General features: G+C 44.4%; 1 protein-coding gene across 1 annotated transcript in view; it reads left to right on the top strand.

Moving 5' to 3' along the window:
- Nucleotides 1-15,716, top strand: part of CRLF3 (cytokine receptor like factor 3) — a 746,924-nt gene that overhangs the window by 630,980 nt on the left and 100,228 nt on the right. The window contains exon 7 of the mRNA XM_044068040.1: nt 9,470-9,602. Within this exon, the coding sequence (XP_043923975.1) occupies nt 9,470-9,602 (133 nt within the window). The remainder of the gene's footprint in view (nt 1-9,469; nt 9,603-15,716) is intronic.

The raw sequence follows: 15,716 nt of genomic DNA, 5'->3' as shown, positions 1-15,716 counted from the left end.
CTGTCCTTAACAAAGCCAAATTGGGTAGGGTCCAGTGTCTGGGGGCTCCCAATGTCTTTGTTTATGAGTTCCATGATAATACGCTCCATAGCTTTACAGACCAGACTAGTCAGGCTTATGGGGCGATAGTTTCCGGGGTCCGTTGTGGCACCACCTTTGTGGAGTGGGACCACTGTAGCTGTATGCCATTCTTTGGGTACATATCCTGTAGTAAGGCTAAGTTTGAACAGTGACTTAATGTGAGGGTTCAGTTCTTCTTGGAGCTCATGTAAGACACAGCCTGGGTCACCGTCCGGTCCCATAGATGCTGTGTTTTTTGCTTTGGAGAGGGCAGCTTTCACCTGTGAATCTGTGATGTCAGGGAGGTTACATTCAGTTGGGATAGGCATTTGCTCCTTTGGGGGGGAAGGGGGGGGGAGTTTGCGCTGAATCTGTCTGCCAGGATGTTGGCTATGTCTGTAGGTTTGATATATTTTGTACTGTTATGCAACAATTCAGAGCATATCTGGGAGTTTCCGCCCATGTTCCTGACGTAATTAAAGAAGGCCTTGTGATTATCTTTAGTGTCTAGGGCAATTTTTCTTTCGAAACTGGCCTTTGATGATTTTATGAGGGATCGAAGTTTCTTGCTAATACTGATCAGAGATGCCTTCACTTTTTGGGATTTTGCTCTGTCATGTAGTAGCTTCCTCCTTCTGTTGTATAGCTTATTTATGGCCGGGGTCCACCAGACCGGTCTCCTGTTTTTGGAGGAGTGAGTCTTGGTTTTATTTGGGATAGCACGATCCATGCATTCCTGCAGGTGCTCATAGAATGCATTTGTAAAGGATTCTGCAGATTGGGCTGTATTATCCTGTGGCCCAGGGGCTTTGAAGGATTCCACCTCAGTCTTGAGAAGTGCAAAGTTGGCTTTTGAGAAATTCTTTACAGTGATTTCCTTGGCTGGGGTGGGGACGGGATATGGATGTCCAGGAAAATTTGTTTATGGTCTGATCTTACCAATGAGGGGTTTACCTCTGGTGTGGAACATAGAGTCCCCATGTTGGTGATGACCAGGTCCAATATGTTGTTCCCTCTTGTGGGAGTGGTGACCAGTTGTTCCATTGCATTAGAGTTTATAAATTCAAGGAACCATTGGGCGAGGGTGTTTGGGCTTGAGTAGTTTTCCCAGTCAATGTTTGGGTAGTTGAAGTCATCCAATAACATAGTGTTTGGAGAGACCTTCATATTCTCCAGTGTTCTCACGAATGCCAAGTGGGGTTCCTGTAATAGAGAGGGTGTTCTGTAGCAGGGTACAAACTGAAAGGCAGTTTTGCCCGCTGTTAGTTGCACATGGATGGTTTCCGATGCTTCGTGCAGTGCCACTAACCTGGAGGTGTGGTATCTTTGATGAATATAGATACTCCCCCTCCTTTTGTGCTTCGGTCCAAGTTTTGGGGCTGAAACGCATGGTATGAGTTATAACTTGGCAGTGCTGGGGTGCTCTCAGGAGCCTTGAACCAGGTTTCTGTTACCGCACAGACCGATTTTCTCCATACTGAGGAGAGCCTCGAGTGCGTGCATCTTGAGGTTTAGACCTTCTGGTCTTCTACGACTATTCTTTCTCCCTTCTTTTAAAACTGGCACCTGGCAATTACCACAGGCTTCTCCATGGACTGGATTTATTCACACAAGATGTGGGTTTGATACACCCCAACCTGAAATCTCTGAAGTTGACTGCTTAGATGGTAACTTTGATATCCTTTAGGCACTGTTTTTTGAGGATGTGCAGCAGATACTGAAGATTGGTTAAAAAATACTAGAGAATGATACATGTCTAAGTGGAGAAGTTTAAATAGTTGGGGCCACTCTAAGGACTGGGACACTTAATGCCTATCTGTCTCTGGTTTCTTGGTTATTTGTGTGGGTTGTTGATGTCCTTCAAGGATGCATCTGCAGTCATAACGTATGGGTTGTCCTGCCTCAGGCAGCCCTTCGGTCGGCCGGATTCCAAAGTCTGGGTCTGGCCTCGGCTGATGTCGCACTTTCCCCGACGTCATAGCTTCTGGGGTATAAAGGCATCAGCCGACACCATTTTCCTCAGTCTTTCTTGCCGCGCTGTGCCCGAAGCAGAAGCTGTTCGCAAGTGCCGGTCGGTCAGATCCAGAGTATTCAGCTACCGAAAACTTCTAAAAAAGCTAAGTACCCCGTTGGGGACTCTTTCTTGCCTCAGCCGATGTCAGACAAAGTAAATAATTGTTTAACTTGTGGGAAACAAATACCTCATAAGGATTTCCATTCTTACTGCCTTCCTTGCTTAGGCCCAGACCACGACGTATCAGCTTGTTTAGCCTGTGCCTCCTTCAACCGACGGACTCTTAGACGTCGGCCGGAGTTTGCAGAAGAGTTTTTTGGATCCGCTTTTGCATATAAAATGCCATCGGAGACTCCGACTACACATTTAGCCAAAAAACGCAAGGAAAAGGACCGACACTCGCGGCCCGCGGTTTCGGCTGAAACCACAGTTAGGCCTACCGCGAGTGTCTCGGTTTCGGCTGAAACTGAGTCCTCGGTTCTTGCTTCTGCCGAAATCATACCTCCGACAACCGAGGCCAGAGAGGCCCCGGCTGAGTCGACTTCAGAAATCCCTACCGAAGAAGCAAGCGCACAAGAATTGTCCGACACCATCCCATTGGACATTTCTACTCCTGCACGTGGGGCAGCTAGGCCCCCTGCTTCTATGTCTATTAAGGCCTTCTCCAGGGCTAAAGCAGCTAAAATTTCAAAAGCTTTACCTGCAAAATCTACTTCTCAGAGACCTTCCTCAAGTTCACAGATTCTCAGCCTTGCTGAGGACCTTATTTCTTTGATTAGGGGTTCCCAACCTCACCCAGACAGGGCCTCCCACCCGCCTCCTGACAAAAGGCCTAGGACTGAACCCCCTGAACCTCTCTGCTCTGATACTCCTCGGATGGATCAGATTTATCAGACCATCAGGAAGGGGCATATTCGCCTTATGAGGATTCAGATGCAGAAGACTCCATTCCTTCTGCCTCCCCTCCAGAAGAATTTTCCTTTGGGGAGACTTTGCACTCAATGAGGGAACACTTTCAATGGCAGGGTCAGGATTTCTCTGATTCTAGAAAAAGACTAAGGACATTTTTACATTTGCCCCAGCATAGGCCTTTAGCCATACCACCTGTGCTTACTGTAGTTGGTGATGCATATAATGATGTCAGTTCTGCCCCTAACTCTCTTCCACCGGCCCCTGCCAAACCTGACAGATATTACAGGGTCCCGGATTCTCACTTCCACTTGTATAAAGCCCATGCTGCAGACCCAGAAACTATTTCTCAGGGCCTGAAAGGTGTTGCAGCTACCACTGCCAAAAATCCCCTTCCCTCTGAAAGAGAGTCAAGAGCATTAGAGAGATGGGGAAAAAAGGTTTATACATCTGCTACTCTTTCTGCCAGGGCATTAAACTGTCAATTCCATATGATACAGTACCAGGAATATTTGTTAGATCAGCTGAATAAAAAGCTTTCTTCTCCTGAACCTTTAGACCGTAAGTCCCTTCAGGACTTGGTACACAACTCTCAGCAGGTCAGTAATCATTTCTTAAAATGTGGCTATGATGCACTGGAGGCTTCATTTAGATCAGCTATGACTGGGGCAGTAATTCGAAGGCATGCCTGGCTAAAAGAACAATCCTTGCCAGACCATGTCAAGGCTAAACTCCTAGATGCTCCAATGGAGAAACAAAGTTTATTTGGCTCCCCTGCACAGGAGATTCTAAAGAAAGTGGAAGAAAAAGCAAAATCTGTGCAAACAGTAAAGGATTTTCTGCAGGTTCAACCTCCGAGGTTCAGCAGAAACTGGCCTTCAAAGAATTGGTCCTTTCCAGACACCTCCAGAGCACAGAGGGGCAGGAATAGATGCCCAAGAGGCAGAGGTCAATCAAAGGCTGCCTACAGGGGTCGTCAGTGGCAGCCTGCCAACCAGAGGAGTAGTGCCACAAGTGCAACTACAACCACTTCCACAGGACAGACACAATGACTTGACTCTGATTCCGCCTACCAGGGAACAACTGGAAGCACCCTTGGGCGGAAAGCTGGCTTTATTCTCAAAAAACTGGCATTGCGTTACAAAAGACACATGGACATTGCAAACAATAGACAAAGGATACAGGTTTCACTTCCACACTTTACCAAGAAGGAGCGGAATGCCAAACCTGCCACCAAACCAGAAGCTAGAGGCTTTAAGACAAATCAACAATTTGCTTCAGATGAAAGCGATAGAAAGGGTACCATCTATGGAACAAGGCCAAGGATTTTACTCCAGAAAACCAATGGAGGCCTATTCTCGACTTGTCCGCACTAAACACATATCTCATTGTGCCAAAATTCAAAATGCTGACCCTACAGCAACTTCTTCCCATGTTGGGCAAGGAGTCTTGGCTGGTGACTCTAGATCTCAAGGAGGCATACCTGCACGTCCCTATACAACCAGATTGCAGAAGACACCTCAGATTTCTTGCAGGATCAGAGCATTATCAATTCTCAGCATTGCCCTTTGGCTTATCTACTGCACCCAGAGTATTCACGAAATGCCTGGCATCAGTAATTGCACATTGCAGGCTTCAGGGAATTCAAATCTACCCATACCTGGACGACTGCCTAATACAAGCGGACAACAAGACAAAACTAATAAAGGATTTGGCCTATGTCATACACCTGTTACAGGCCTTGATATACACAGTCAACATACAGAAGTCAAGACTAGTGCCATCCCAAAGGATAACATTTTTGGGTGTGGATCTGGACACAATAACTCAGATGGCTTTTCTCACAGAAGAAAAACAAAAGCAACTCCCAGTCTACTTCATGGCTTTGATAAGACAAGCTCAGCTTACTGCAAGGAAAGTCCTGCAGGCTCTGGGTTACATGGCATCCTGCATAATCTTGATCCCGCATGCCAGGCTACATATGAGGAAATTACAATGGTACCTAAGGAATGTATGGTCTCAACACAGGCACAGTCTAGAAACCATGATACCAATCATTCCATGCCTGAAAAAGGAATTCCTATGGTGGGCTCAGGCCTGCCAGTCCAACAGAGGGTTGCCTTTCAACAAACCACAACCAAGGCAAACCATCACCATGGACGCCTCAGACCTAGGATGGGGAGCACACATGGAGGACAAGTGTATCCAAGGCCTATGGTCTCAAGACCAGCTGAACTTGCACATAAACCTAAAGGAGATGCTGGCAGTGAAGTATGCAATCGAGGCATTCAAATCATTCCTCCAGCAAGGATATCTGCTGATAAGGACAGACAATACCACAGTCATGTGGTACATAAACAAACAGGGAGGCACGCATTCCTACCCTCTATGCCGGATGGCAATGGATCTGTGGAACCTAGGCCTGAATCTCAACATCCAGCTGCAGGCCAACTTCATACCAGGAAAAGAGAATTCACTAGCAGACAGCTTAAGCAGAACTACCACGGATGCTCACGAATGGATGCTGCATCCAGACATCTTCAAACTCATAACAAGCAAATGGGGAATGCCAGAGATAGACCTGTTCGCCTCCCCACTCAACCACCAACTGAAGAAATTCTGCTCAAGGGTATACCACCCACAAGCCTGGCGGGTGGACTCTCTTTCTTTCAGCTGGAATGCCCTAACAGTGTATGCATTCCCACCTCTCCCATTGATGTACAAAGTTCTACTGAAGATCAGGGAGGAACAACCAAAGGTGATACTAATAGCTCCAGACTGGCCAAGGCAGCACTGGTATCCGCTACTGAGAAGTATGTCTCGGGCGAACTCATGGCCTCTACCCCTATGGCCTCTTCTTCTAACGCAGAACAACTTCAAGACCTTGCATCCAAACTTGAAAACACTGCAGCTAACTGCCTGGAAAATTGTTTAAAACAAAACCAAACTGTCTTATCTCAGAGGGTCAAGGGCATTATCCTGGAGGCTCGCAGACCCTCCACAAGGAAGACATACTCAGCTAAATGGAAGAGATTCCTCATTTGGAGCACATCAAAGGGTACAGATGTCACACTGGCAAACCTAGCACACATCCTTGAATACTTAGCAGAACTGTTTCACAATGGCCTGTCCTATTCTTCCATTAAGAGTCATGCTTCAGCAATTTCAGCAGAGTACAACATGGATCCTCCTATCTTCTCTCACCCTCTCCTCAGACAATTTTTAAGAGGGATCAAAAATGTAAAATCTCCAAGGAGACCCCCTCTGCCTGCATGGGATCTCAATTTTGTGCTGGAAAAATTAACACTACCCCCTTTTGAACCAGCAGCATCAGCAGACTTACAGTTCTTATCTTGGAAAACTGCTTTCCTTCTGGCAATCACTTCAGCAAGAAGAGTATCCGAGTTACAAGCACTAATGGCAGTGCAGCCTTTCCTTATTTTTCACCAGGATAGAGCGTCTCTGAGAACCAATCCTACTTTCATGCCAAAGGTGGTATCCAGGGTATCCTTGAACCAAGCTATTCATTTGCCTACGTTCTTCCCTGACCCACAGAACAAGGGGGAAAAGCTATTGCACACCTTGGATGTACACAGACAACTATGCTACTATCTGGACAGAACTAAAACCAACAGAAAAACTGACCAACTTTTTGTAGCATATGCAACTGGAGTGCAAGGAAAAGCAATTTCAAAACAGACAATTTCAAAATGGATAGGAAATTGCATTCGCTTTTGCTACTCTTTTCATGGAAAGACAGCTCCTGAAAATATCAGGCCTCACTCCACAAGAGCCACAGCCACCACTACAGCTTTCCTACGAGGGGTGGCTACCAAGGACATTTTAGAAGCTGCTACTTGGAGCTCCATGCATACATTTGCCAAGCATTACAATCTACCTTTATACTCCAGATCCCGAGCAGGTTTTGCAACTGCAGTTTTACAGGGGACCATCCTTATCTTAGTGCCTCCTCCCCCAGTTTGGCTATGGTATTCTACCCATATGTTATGACTGCAGATGCATCCTTGAAGGACATAGTACAGTTTTGTACCTACCATAAATGTAGATGTCCGATAGGTATGCATCTGCAGTCAGGATTACCCACCCTCCTTCCCCTCTGTGGTATTCCTAGGGTGCTTACCCCTCTTTCAGCTAGCTGGGGGAATCTATTATGGTGTATTTGTTTGTATGTATATATGTATTTATATATATATTGTTTGCTACTGTTTGGAATTTTACAACATTTATCCAAATTTAGCCTTCCTAGAGGGCACCTGGCATCTGGGGCAAGAAACACTGAGGAAAATGGCGTCGGCTGATGCCTTTATACCCCAGAAGCTATGACGTCGGGGAAAGTGCGACATCAGCTGAGGCCAGACCCAGACTTTGGAATCCGGCCGACCAAAGGGCTGCCTGAGGCAGGACAACCCATACGTTATGACTGCAGATGCATACCTATCGGACATCTACATTTATGGTAGGTACAAAACTGTACTTTCTGTGGCTTTTTTTTTTTGTTCTTCCATCAAGATTCATTTGTTGGCCATTTCTGCTTATCTGCCCTTGGATCCACCCTTTTTCCTAATCCCAAGACAGGCATTTTTTGAAATGGATTTTAAATATCCAGACATCTGGAAAACAGGTGGCTGCTCCTTGGGATCAGAATTTTTTCCTTCAGAAGCTTACTGTTTTTCCATTTGAACCAGCTCATCAGGCTAAATTAAGGTTCTTAACATGAAAGAGACTGTTTTACTCATTGTCTGACTTCTACTGGAAGAGTACTGCATCTGACTTACAACCTCTTATGGTGAGTCAACCTACTTCATTTTCTTAAAGGGCAGGGTTTCTTTTAAGAACTAGTCCTTCTTTCCTGCTATTATGCCTAAAGAGGGTTAAGAATTTACGTTGAACCAGTCTATTCATTTCCATCTCTTTTGTCCATAACCCAAAAGCAATTGAGAAATAATTCTTCATACTGTGGATGTCCACAGGCAGCTCAGATACTACCTAGAAAAAATACAGTCCTTCAGGAAAACCAACTATTTGTCTCCTATGAAGGTAAGAGTAAAGGGCAACCGGTGTCAAAGCAAACTATTTCTAGATGGTTGCCTCATGATTTTTTCCCCACCATAACAAGCCATTTCCAAACAGGTTAGACCCTGTTCCACCAGTTCTTTGACTTCTTCTGTGGCTTACTGGAAAGGTGTGTACTCTAAAATTACTCTAGAGGCAGCACCTTGGCATTCTGTACATACTATTCAAAATGCTATAAACTGGATTCCTTTTCAAGGTCCAGAACATGCTTTGCTAAGACCGTTCTCCAAGGGCTTGTGGATTATTAATTTTCTTCCTCATCCTTTTTGGTTTCCAAGCTATGGTACTCTATCTTAATAGCTTAGACTACTGCAACAGTGATGTCATGTTGAACATGGTACAGTTCTGTAAACAAGATTACAGTAGCAGTAGCTGTTCTAATAGATCACTATTGAATTAGTTGTTCCCTCCCTTCAGCCCCCACCCTTTTTTTCTGTGTTTGTACTTCTGTGTATAGTTTCTCTTATTTTATGTTTCTTAGCATTTTTTCTTTTAGGGCTGTTGCCTCCCTTCTTGGGGTAAGAAATCTCTGAAACTTTTCATTCCCTAGCTGCTTTTTATATGGAGCTCTGCTGAAACACCTGGCAGTTAAAGCATGTGAAATGCACCATTTAGCCTTGATAAGCTGGACAATTGGTCATATCCTTAAAAGGATATAACCCAGATAGCTTCAGCTACTGCAACATCAATTAGAACACAACTGTACTTTTATTAACACCCTGATCTGTTTTTATTTTTGTTTTGTTTTATTGACCATGTTTTTATCAGTACTTCTTCATCGGGACCATGTTTTTATCAGTGCTTCATCGAGATGAACTGACCTATTTGGAAGATTCCTGAGATGGACTTGACCATTTCTATTGTATTGTATTGTCTATGCAATATATGTACCCTATCTGTTTTTTTGATATTATATATATAATTTGTATGACAACATCTGCTTTTGTAATCCTACTACTTTTTTGTAATCAGTTATAATTTTTCTTTATACTGGAGCTTTTCTCCTCGGGTCTCCACTGAAAAAGGGTCATATGACTCAGCTGGACCAACCCGGTTAACAAATGTCAAATAAATATAAGTAAATAAAATAAATATTGTTACTGTTTTGGAGATACTTAAAAAATCCCTATTTAGAACACATTTCCGAAAGCATCTTTGAACATACAGTCATCAGCTTTTATCACTAACATGTTTTCTGCTGATATGGCTATGTCACAGACTCCATGTTTTTGTAACCATCACATCACATTTGGATAGCTAGTTTTAGCAGGTATATATTTAAATATTAACTACAGCGTTTTAGCTGCAGCTGTCTTGGAGTGGATGAGTTTGCCTTTTTTTTAATAAACTCTTGCATTTGTTCAAATTGTATGTATGTGTTTATTTTTAAAGAGTGGCTTCCTGGCGTTGATGGGTACAGCTTAAGCAGTCGAAGAAACATAGCACTCAGAAATGACTCACCAGCCAGTGGAGTGCTTTATTCAAATGCAGCTACCTGGTTATGTGGACAGACATTAACATTCAGGTATGTGTGTCAGTAATGTAATTACAACAGTGGTGAAATTCATACGTAAGAGATGTTTGCACCTGGAATGATGACTTTATTACGATGGGTAGAGTAGAAGGGTCCTAATGTAGTCTTTTACAATGATTTGTAGGATAGAAGGGCTCTAAAGAAGGAGAAGGATGGTCAAATGTTGCAGACCAAATGGCACGGATTTGTATTGTTGTAATTTGTTTTGTTAAAATTGTCAAATTTCACCTTTTGAGTTTTTGTCTGTCCATTCTGTCCTCTCACTACTAATGCTGTTGGTGTGCTACGTCCTCAGTCTGTTGAACCAAGTGCATTTTACGTAAAGATTTTCAGTAAAGCACCTGAGTTATACAACAGTAGCCTAGTTATTAAAAGGAAAAAAAAAAGACTTGGAGAAAACTGATGCAACAGGAAACAGCCTGATTGCATCAGATGGTTCTCTTCTTGTTCCGTTTCTTTTTCCATCAGTATACAGTGTGGATATAGTGGAACTTCCCAAAGTATGCTGGTTTAGTCACTCTCCTTAATTAACATTCATGACAGTTCTCTTCATATGAAATATTGGTTTGAATATTTGTTATGCTGCATTTGTTTTTATCAGTACTTCTTCATTGAGATAGGCAAACGGACCTTCTATTTGGAAGATTCGTGAGATGGACTTGAAGTCAGAGTTTTAACTTCGGCCTACAAATCACTTGTGACACCAGTTCAAGCAGAGTTTGTCAGAAATTGAACCAGGACATGGAAAGAAATGGAAAGAAATCTTATAGTCAAAATGTGCCTGCTGGAACTAAAGGAGGAGTAATAGCTATGAACGATCCTTTTATTCTTAAAATATTTCCACCAGAACTGTCCACAACTCTAGAACCTCACCTGTATAATACTGAATTTTTTAGGGTATCCCAAGTTTTCTTTAATTCATCAACCAACCATGTAAGCTTCTCTGGTGGGCACTGTTTGCACTGGGTTGCTGAATCCCATGGCCAAATCACCCTTGTTCTTTTCAAGGACAGCTCTGGTTCTAATAAGACCCAAATAATCTTTTGAGCTAGGTAGCAGTGGCTTTGGTGTTATACTGTTCATCCCTGAAATCCTTACAAGTTTCATTACCAGTTAAAGTCCTTAAATGTTACTTCCAGTCATTGCCCCATGTCAGTAGTGCATTCTTCATGGGGTATGGCTACTGTTATTTTTGTTATCACTTCTGTTTACCCATTTAACCCTCAACAGTTTCACTGCCCAGTAAATGCCTTCATTATGGGGTGTGGATCATCTCACATATTTGATCACTGCCCCCTCCCCCTGTCTTCTAATGAGCTTTCAGCGGAGAAGATCACTTTTGATGACATTAAATAAGGGTATGCCCGCTGACTCCTAATTGGGAAAGTCTGCTGATCTAGTAGCTTAGCTTTCTTACTTGATCCTTTGGAGCCACTGCATGATCCTTGCTGTCTCTTTAGTTGGTCTAAGTATGCTACTTCATTTTCATTAAGTCTCAAAGCTAGTTTGCCACTTGGTGGCAAATGGTGGGAAAGACTGTTCACAAACAAGTGACAGTGCAGATGAGCTCAACAGTAGAGAGTGTAGCTTCTTCCTACCTAAACATCAGTAATCACAATGAGCCATCATCAGTAAGTGAACTAGGTCCTCCTAGCTGAGAAGATGCTGGACAAAATCGGCATTTATCCCTCCCATCTAGTAGTGTTTATGGTGAATCCTGAGGGCAGGAACTGTCTTATGTGAAAAATGTCTCCCTTTTAGGCATGTTACCAATAAATAATAGATACGAGTAGGATTCCTTCTGCACATATGTTCTGTACCACATGCAGATCAATGTGGAATGGCATAGGAAGAACCAGAGTATTATTTGAGCTGGTGGACACGTTTGCCAGCTGTCATATCTTCACATCTGGCTGTCATTGAAATGGCTGACCTACACACTAGATATCTTTTCGTATGGTAGAACGTTGGTCTTACAGTACAGGACTGAGGACAACCATAACCTCTGCAAAGAACACCAGTTTTTTAGTTTGATGTCATCCAAATGTATGTCTACCAATTCATATTATAACTCAGAATGTGTATTCGCCCAATACCAGTTGGAATGGGCCCAGCTCAATGAAGCTGAAGATGGTGCCTTCACTGTCCCACCAACTTAGAAGTTTAAACTGAACAGCCTGCTATACCAGCTATTATCACATTTTCTCCAAGCTGTTGCTTCTGCAAAGTTAGTATACTTAGAGAAAGAGGATATTGAAGAACATCCTTCACATCAGGGAGTGCAGAAGGCATATTCTCCTTGCAGAAAACATTTCATGTTTTGTAGTCCTATCTCACCTGCATTCTTACATATGGGTTTGGAGCCTATCCTCGGCCGATTACAAACCTCAAAGTCTCTTAGTTGGCTCATGGCAAGGCAGGTATCCCATAGTGCACTAGTAAAATCCCCAGATCTCATTTGCCGTGTGTACGAGTTCAGAAGTGCTTCTTGCTTGGCCGTGGCTAAGTTGAAAACTTTTTTCTTTATTATTGTATATTTACTGATATTTCTTGACATAAATAGCTGGTTATACTTAATATTAGTGATAGTTTTTTCATAGGTAGTTTATAGAAGTGTTTTTTGCTATTTACTTAGTTTTGAGAACTTGTAGGCCATTGAGCCCTTGTTCTCTGTGTGGTATCCTGTGTGCTAGTTTCTGATATAGTTCACATTACTGTAGGTCCGCGTTTGTGTTAGGGCCTTGTATTTTGACATTTTTTCTATACTAATATTGCATGCAGTGTTGTTTGCTATTTTCAATAGTTTGCCTGCTGTTTAAGATTCTGGTATTTTCCGGCTTAGCTTTCTTTCTTTCTTTTTCCCACAGCTAGGTCCATTTAAGTTAGAGGATCTAGTCCTCTGTTTAACTTTGTCTCTTTCCCAACAGGGCTAGGCCGTTTTAAGTTAGAGGACCTTGTCCTCCCTTCTTCTTATTTTCATAGAGCTCATTATAGTCATGTCAAAGGAATCCAAAGACCATAAACCTTCGGGTTTTAAAAAGTGCCTTAAGTGCTCCCAAAAAATGTCAATTACATATGGTCACAGTAATTGTGTTTATTGCCTCAGAGCCATTCACCTGCAGGAAACTTTTTCTTTCTGCTACTCTCTCTGGAGAGAAAGAACAAATTAATTCTGAAAGGTCTCCTCAAGCCTTCCTTCAAGGAGGACTTAGCAAGCTCTTCTTCATCTTCCAAGTCTCATTCATCAAGAAAAGAGAAGATCAAGTCAGCCAAGAGACATTCTCCAGCGCCAACTATTTTGTCTGAACCTCCTCAGAAAACATTAAAACTGGATAAAGCTTCTACCTCTTCGGCTCCACTGTCCTCTGCGCCAGTTGAGGTGGTCGATGTTGACACTACAGCATCAGCCCCAAGTTTTTCGGAACCGACTACTGAAAAATTGCAATGGAACCAGTCCAGAGAGCTTTTGCCGGTCTCCCCAACTTTACAATCTCCCATTTTACAGAGATCCAGGTCGCCTACCCTGTCATCCAGATCCTCCAAGAGCCTTTCAGAAGAGGATGTAGAGAGAGTAGTGCTTAGATTCTTGAAGTCATCTGCTTTGCCCAAATTGTTGGCTCTGACCCATTCGGTTATGGAGCCATCTGAGTCCATTCTCCCTGTTGTGGTTCCTCCTCCGAGCCGAGTCGGGCCTTCAGAGCCAGAGAATTCAGTACCGCTTGTTGTGGAACCCACGGTTCCAGCCCCCCTGGAGCCAAGTTCCACTCCGACACCTTCGGCACCGTCCGTGGTGTCTAAGAGCTGAAGCTCACCGGTTGGCCCTGACAGGGAAGCTTGGACCTGAACGTCTTCAGTGCCAAGTCTCCCTCTCGGTGCGTCAGTTAGGGTGAGCTCGGACCCTACATCCATCAAAGAGCCGATCACTTTGGAGCCGAGGACTACTTCCATTTCCTCGGAACCGGGGCTGTCTTCGGAGCCGGAGAGATCTACATTCAAGATGATGAGGAGCATGCTGTCTCAATCATCAGCTCCGCACAAGGGTATCAATACTCTCCCCATCGAGCACCGACCTCTGTCTCAGCACCTTCTCTCTCTCTTGGCAGCAGAGACCTGCAGCCTCAGCAGCCCCCATTGAGTGGCCCCCAGTCTTCTGAGACCTCCCAAGAATACCCTTCTGAGGAGCCCCCTCGGAAGTGGACATGCAAGAGGAAGCATGTAGACTCCCCGGATGAGTCCATAACCTCAGACACTGACCTCGAGGAGTCAGAAGGGTCCCCCAAGTTGTCCTCTGATGATGTCTCCTTTGTAGACATCTTAGAGATCCTGAAGCAGAGAGGCAGCTGGCCCACTGTCACCCCTTCTGATGAGGAGTCAGTGTACCTGAAGCCTTTCGGGTCTCAGCCTTCAGCCTCTTGGGTGTCTCCACCTTTTGAGGAACTCATGGACCTGGTTAGTCAAAAGGTGTGGGAAACTCCTGATGCCGTGGAGCCAGTCCCCAGAAGACCCAACAAATTTCTATCGGCCCCAAAAGAGAAAGAGTTTTTGACCAATGGTGTGCCTATAGATGCCATGGTGGTGGCGGCGGCCACTAAGAAGGAACTAGCGGAGACTTCTACATCTGTCCAGCCACCGAACAAGGAGTCTAGAACGATGGATAGATACGGGAAGCGTATCTTCTCTTCAGCAGCTTTTACCCTCAGATCGCTGAACTATCTCACACATTTTACTAGGCTTCAGAGAGATCTCCTCAAGGAGCTAGGAGATGCTCTTCAAGGTACATCTACTGAAGGAGTCCCTGAGAAGGTGACTGTTCAGTTGTCCACCTTAAATTCCATTGTGAACTCCTCCATGAGGCTGATCTCTTATGCAGCTGACGGAGCGAGTAGGGCAGCGGGTTCAGGAGTTTCCCTTAGGAGACACTCCTGGATGCAGTTATGTAATTTTGTGGAGCCTTTCAAATCTATGTTTACCAACGCCCCCTTTGACGGTTCTTCTGTGTTTGGACCAAAGGTAAAAGATACACTCACCAGGTGCGAGCAAGAAGGGAAAACTCTCTCTGCCATGGGAGTACGTTTTACCGTCCCTTCTAGACCATATCCCAAGGGTCAGAGAGGTGGTAAAATGTGGTTCAAGAAGTCCCAGAGATTTTTCCCGGATGCACAAGGTGATCCCTACTTCAGAGGGAGAGGTGGAAGAGCTAATGGTAGACGTCACCCTAGAGGTGGGGGGGATCTGCAAAACCAGGGTGGCCGCGATTCCTTTCGAGGCCGACCCTATCAGCGCTCCTGATGTGGGGCCCGGATGTGCTTCACTGGAGCCAGTCGGTGGTTGTTTATCTTTGTATCCAGAAGCCTGGCTAAACATCACCCAAGACAAATGGGTACAAAGAATAATCACCAGAGGATACTCCATACCCTTCTTTCTTCCACCCCCACTCCCAAGAAGATCCCTGATGTTCCACCCAATCACTGGGATCAAGCAGCTATAGAAGTTCAAAAGTTGCTGTCAAAGAGAGTCATCCAAACTGTTCCCGCAGAACAGATAGGATTTGAAACTTACTCCAGATTCTTTTTAGTGCCAAAATGAACAGGGGACTGGAGGCCCATTTTGGACCTCAGCAAACTAAACGAATCCATAAAGAAGGCCAGGTTCCGGATGGTAACACTACAGTCTATACTCCCTCTGTTAGGGAAAGACAATTAGATGTGCTCCATAGACCTCCAAGATGCGTACTACTGTATAAAAATGGACAGGGCATTGAGGAGTCATCTACGCTTCCGACTGGGAGCCAGTCATTATCAATTTCGTGCTCTGCCCTTTGGTCTCACCACAGCCCCCAGGGTGTTCACCAAATTTATGGCAGTAGTGACAGCTCACCTGAGACGTTGTGGATTCCAAGTGTTTCCGTACCTGGACGACTGGCTCCTGACCACCACCACCAGGCAACTACTCCTACAAGCCAGGGTTTTAACCATCCAGCTCTGTTCCCAGCTGGGGATTACGATAAATTGGGAAAAGTCTGCCTTATCGCCCTCTCAATTTGTGACTTGTATAGGCACAGAAATAGACACAGTTGCCATGCTAGCTCATCTCACTGCAGACACA

The sequence above is a fragment of the Protopterus annectens genome, chromosome 4.part0 (genome assembly GCF_019279795.1).
Source record: "Protopterus annectens isolate FY-2018-M chromosome 4.part0, PAN1.0, whole genome shotgun sequence".
Classification (NCBI taxonomy): domain Eukaryota; kingdom Metazoa; phylum Chordata; order Ceratodontiformes; family Protopteridae; genus Protopterus; species Protopterus annectens.
This window is presented reverse-complemented; position numbering and strand designations above follow the sequence as displayed.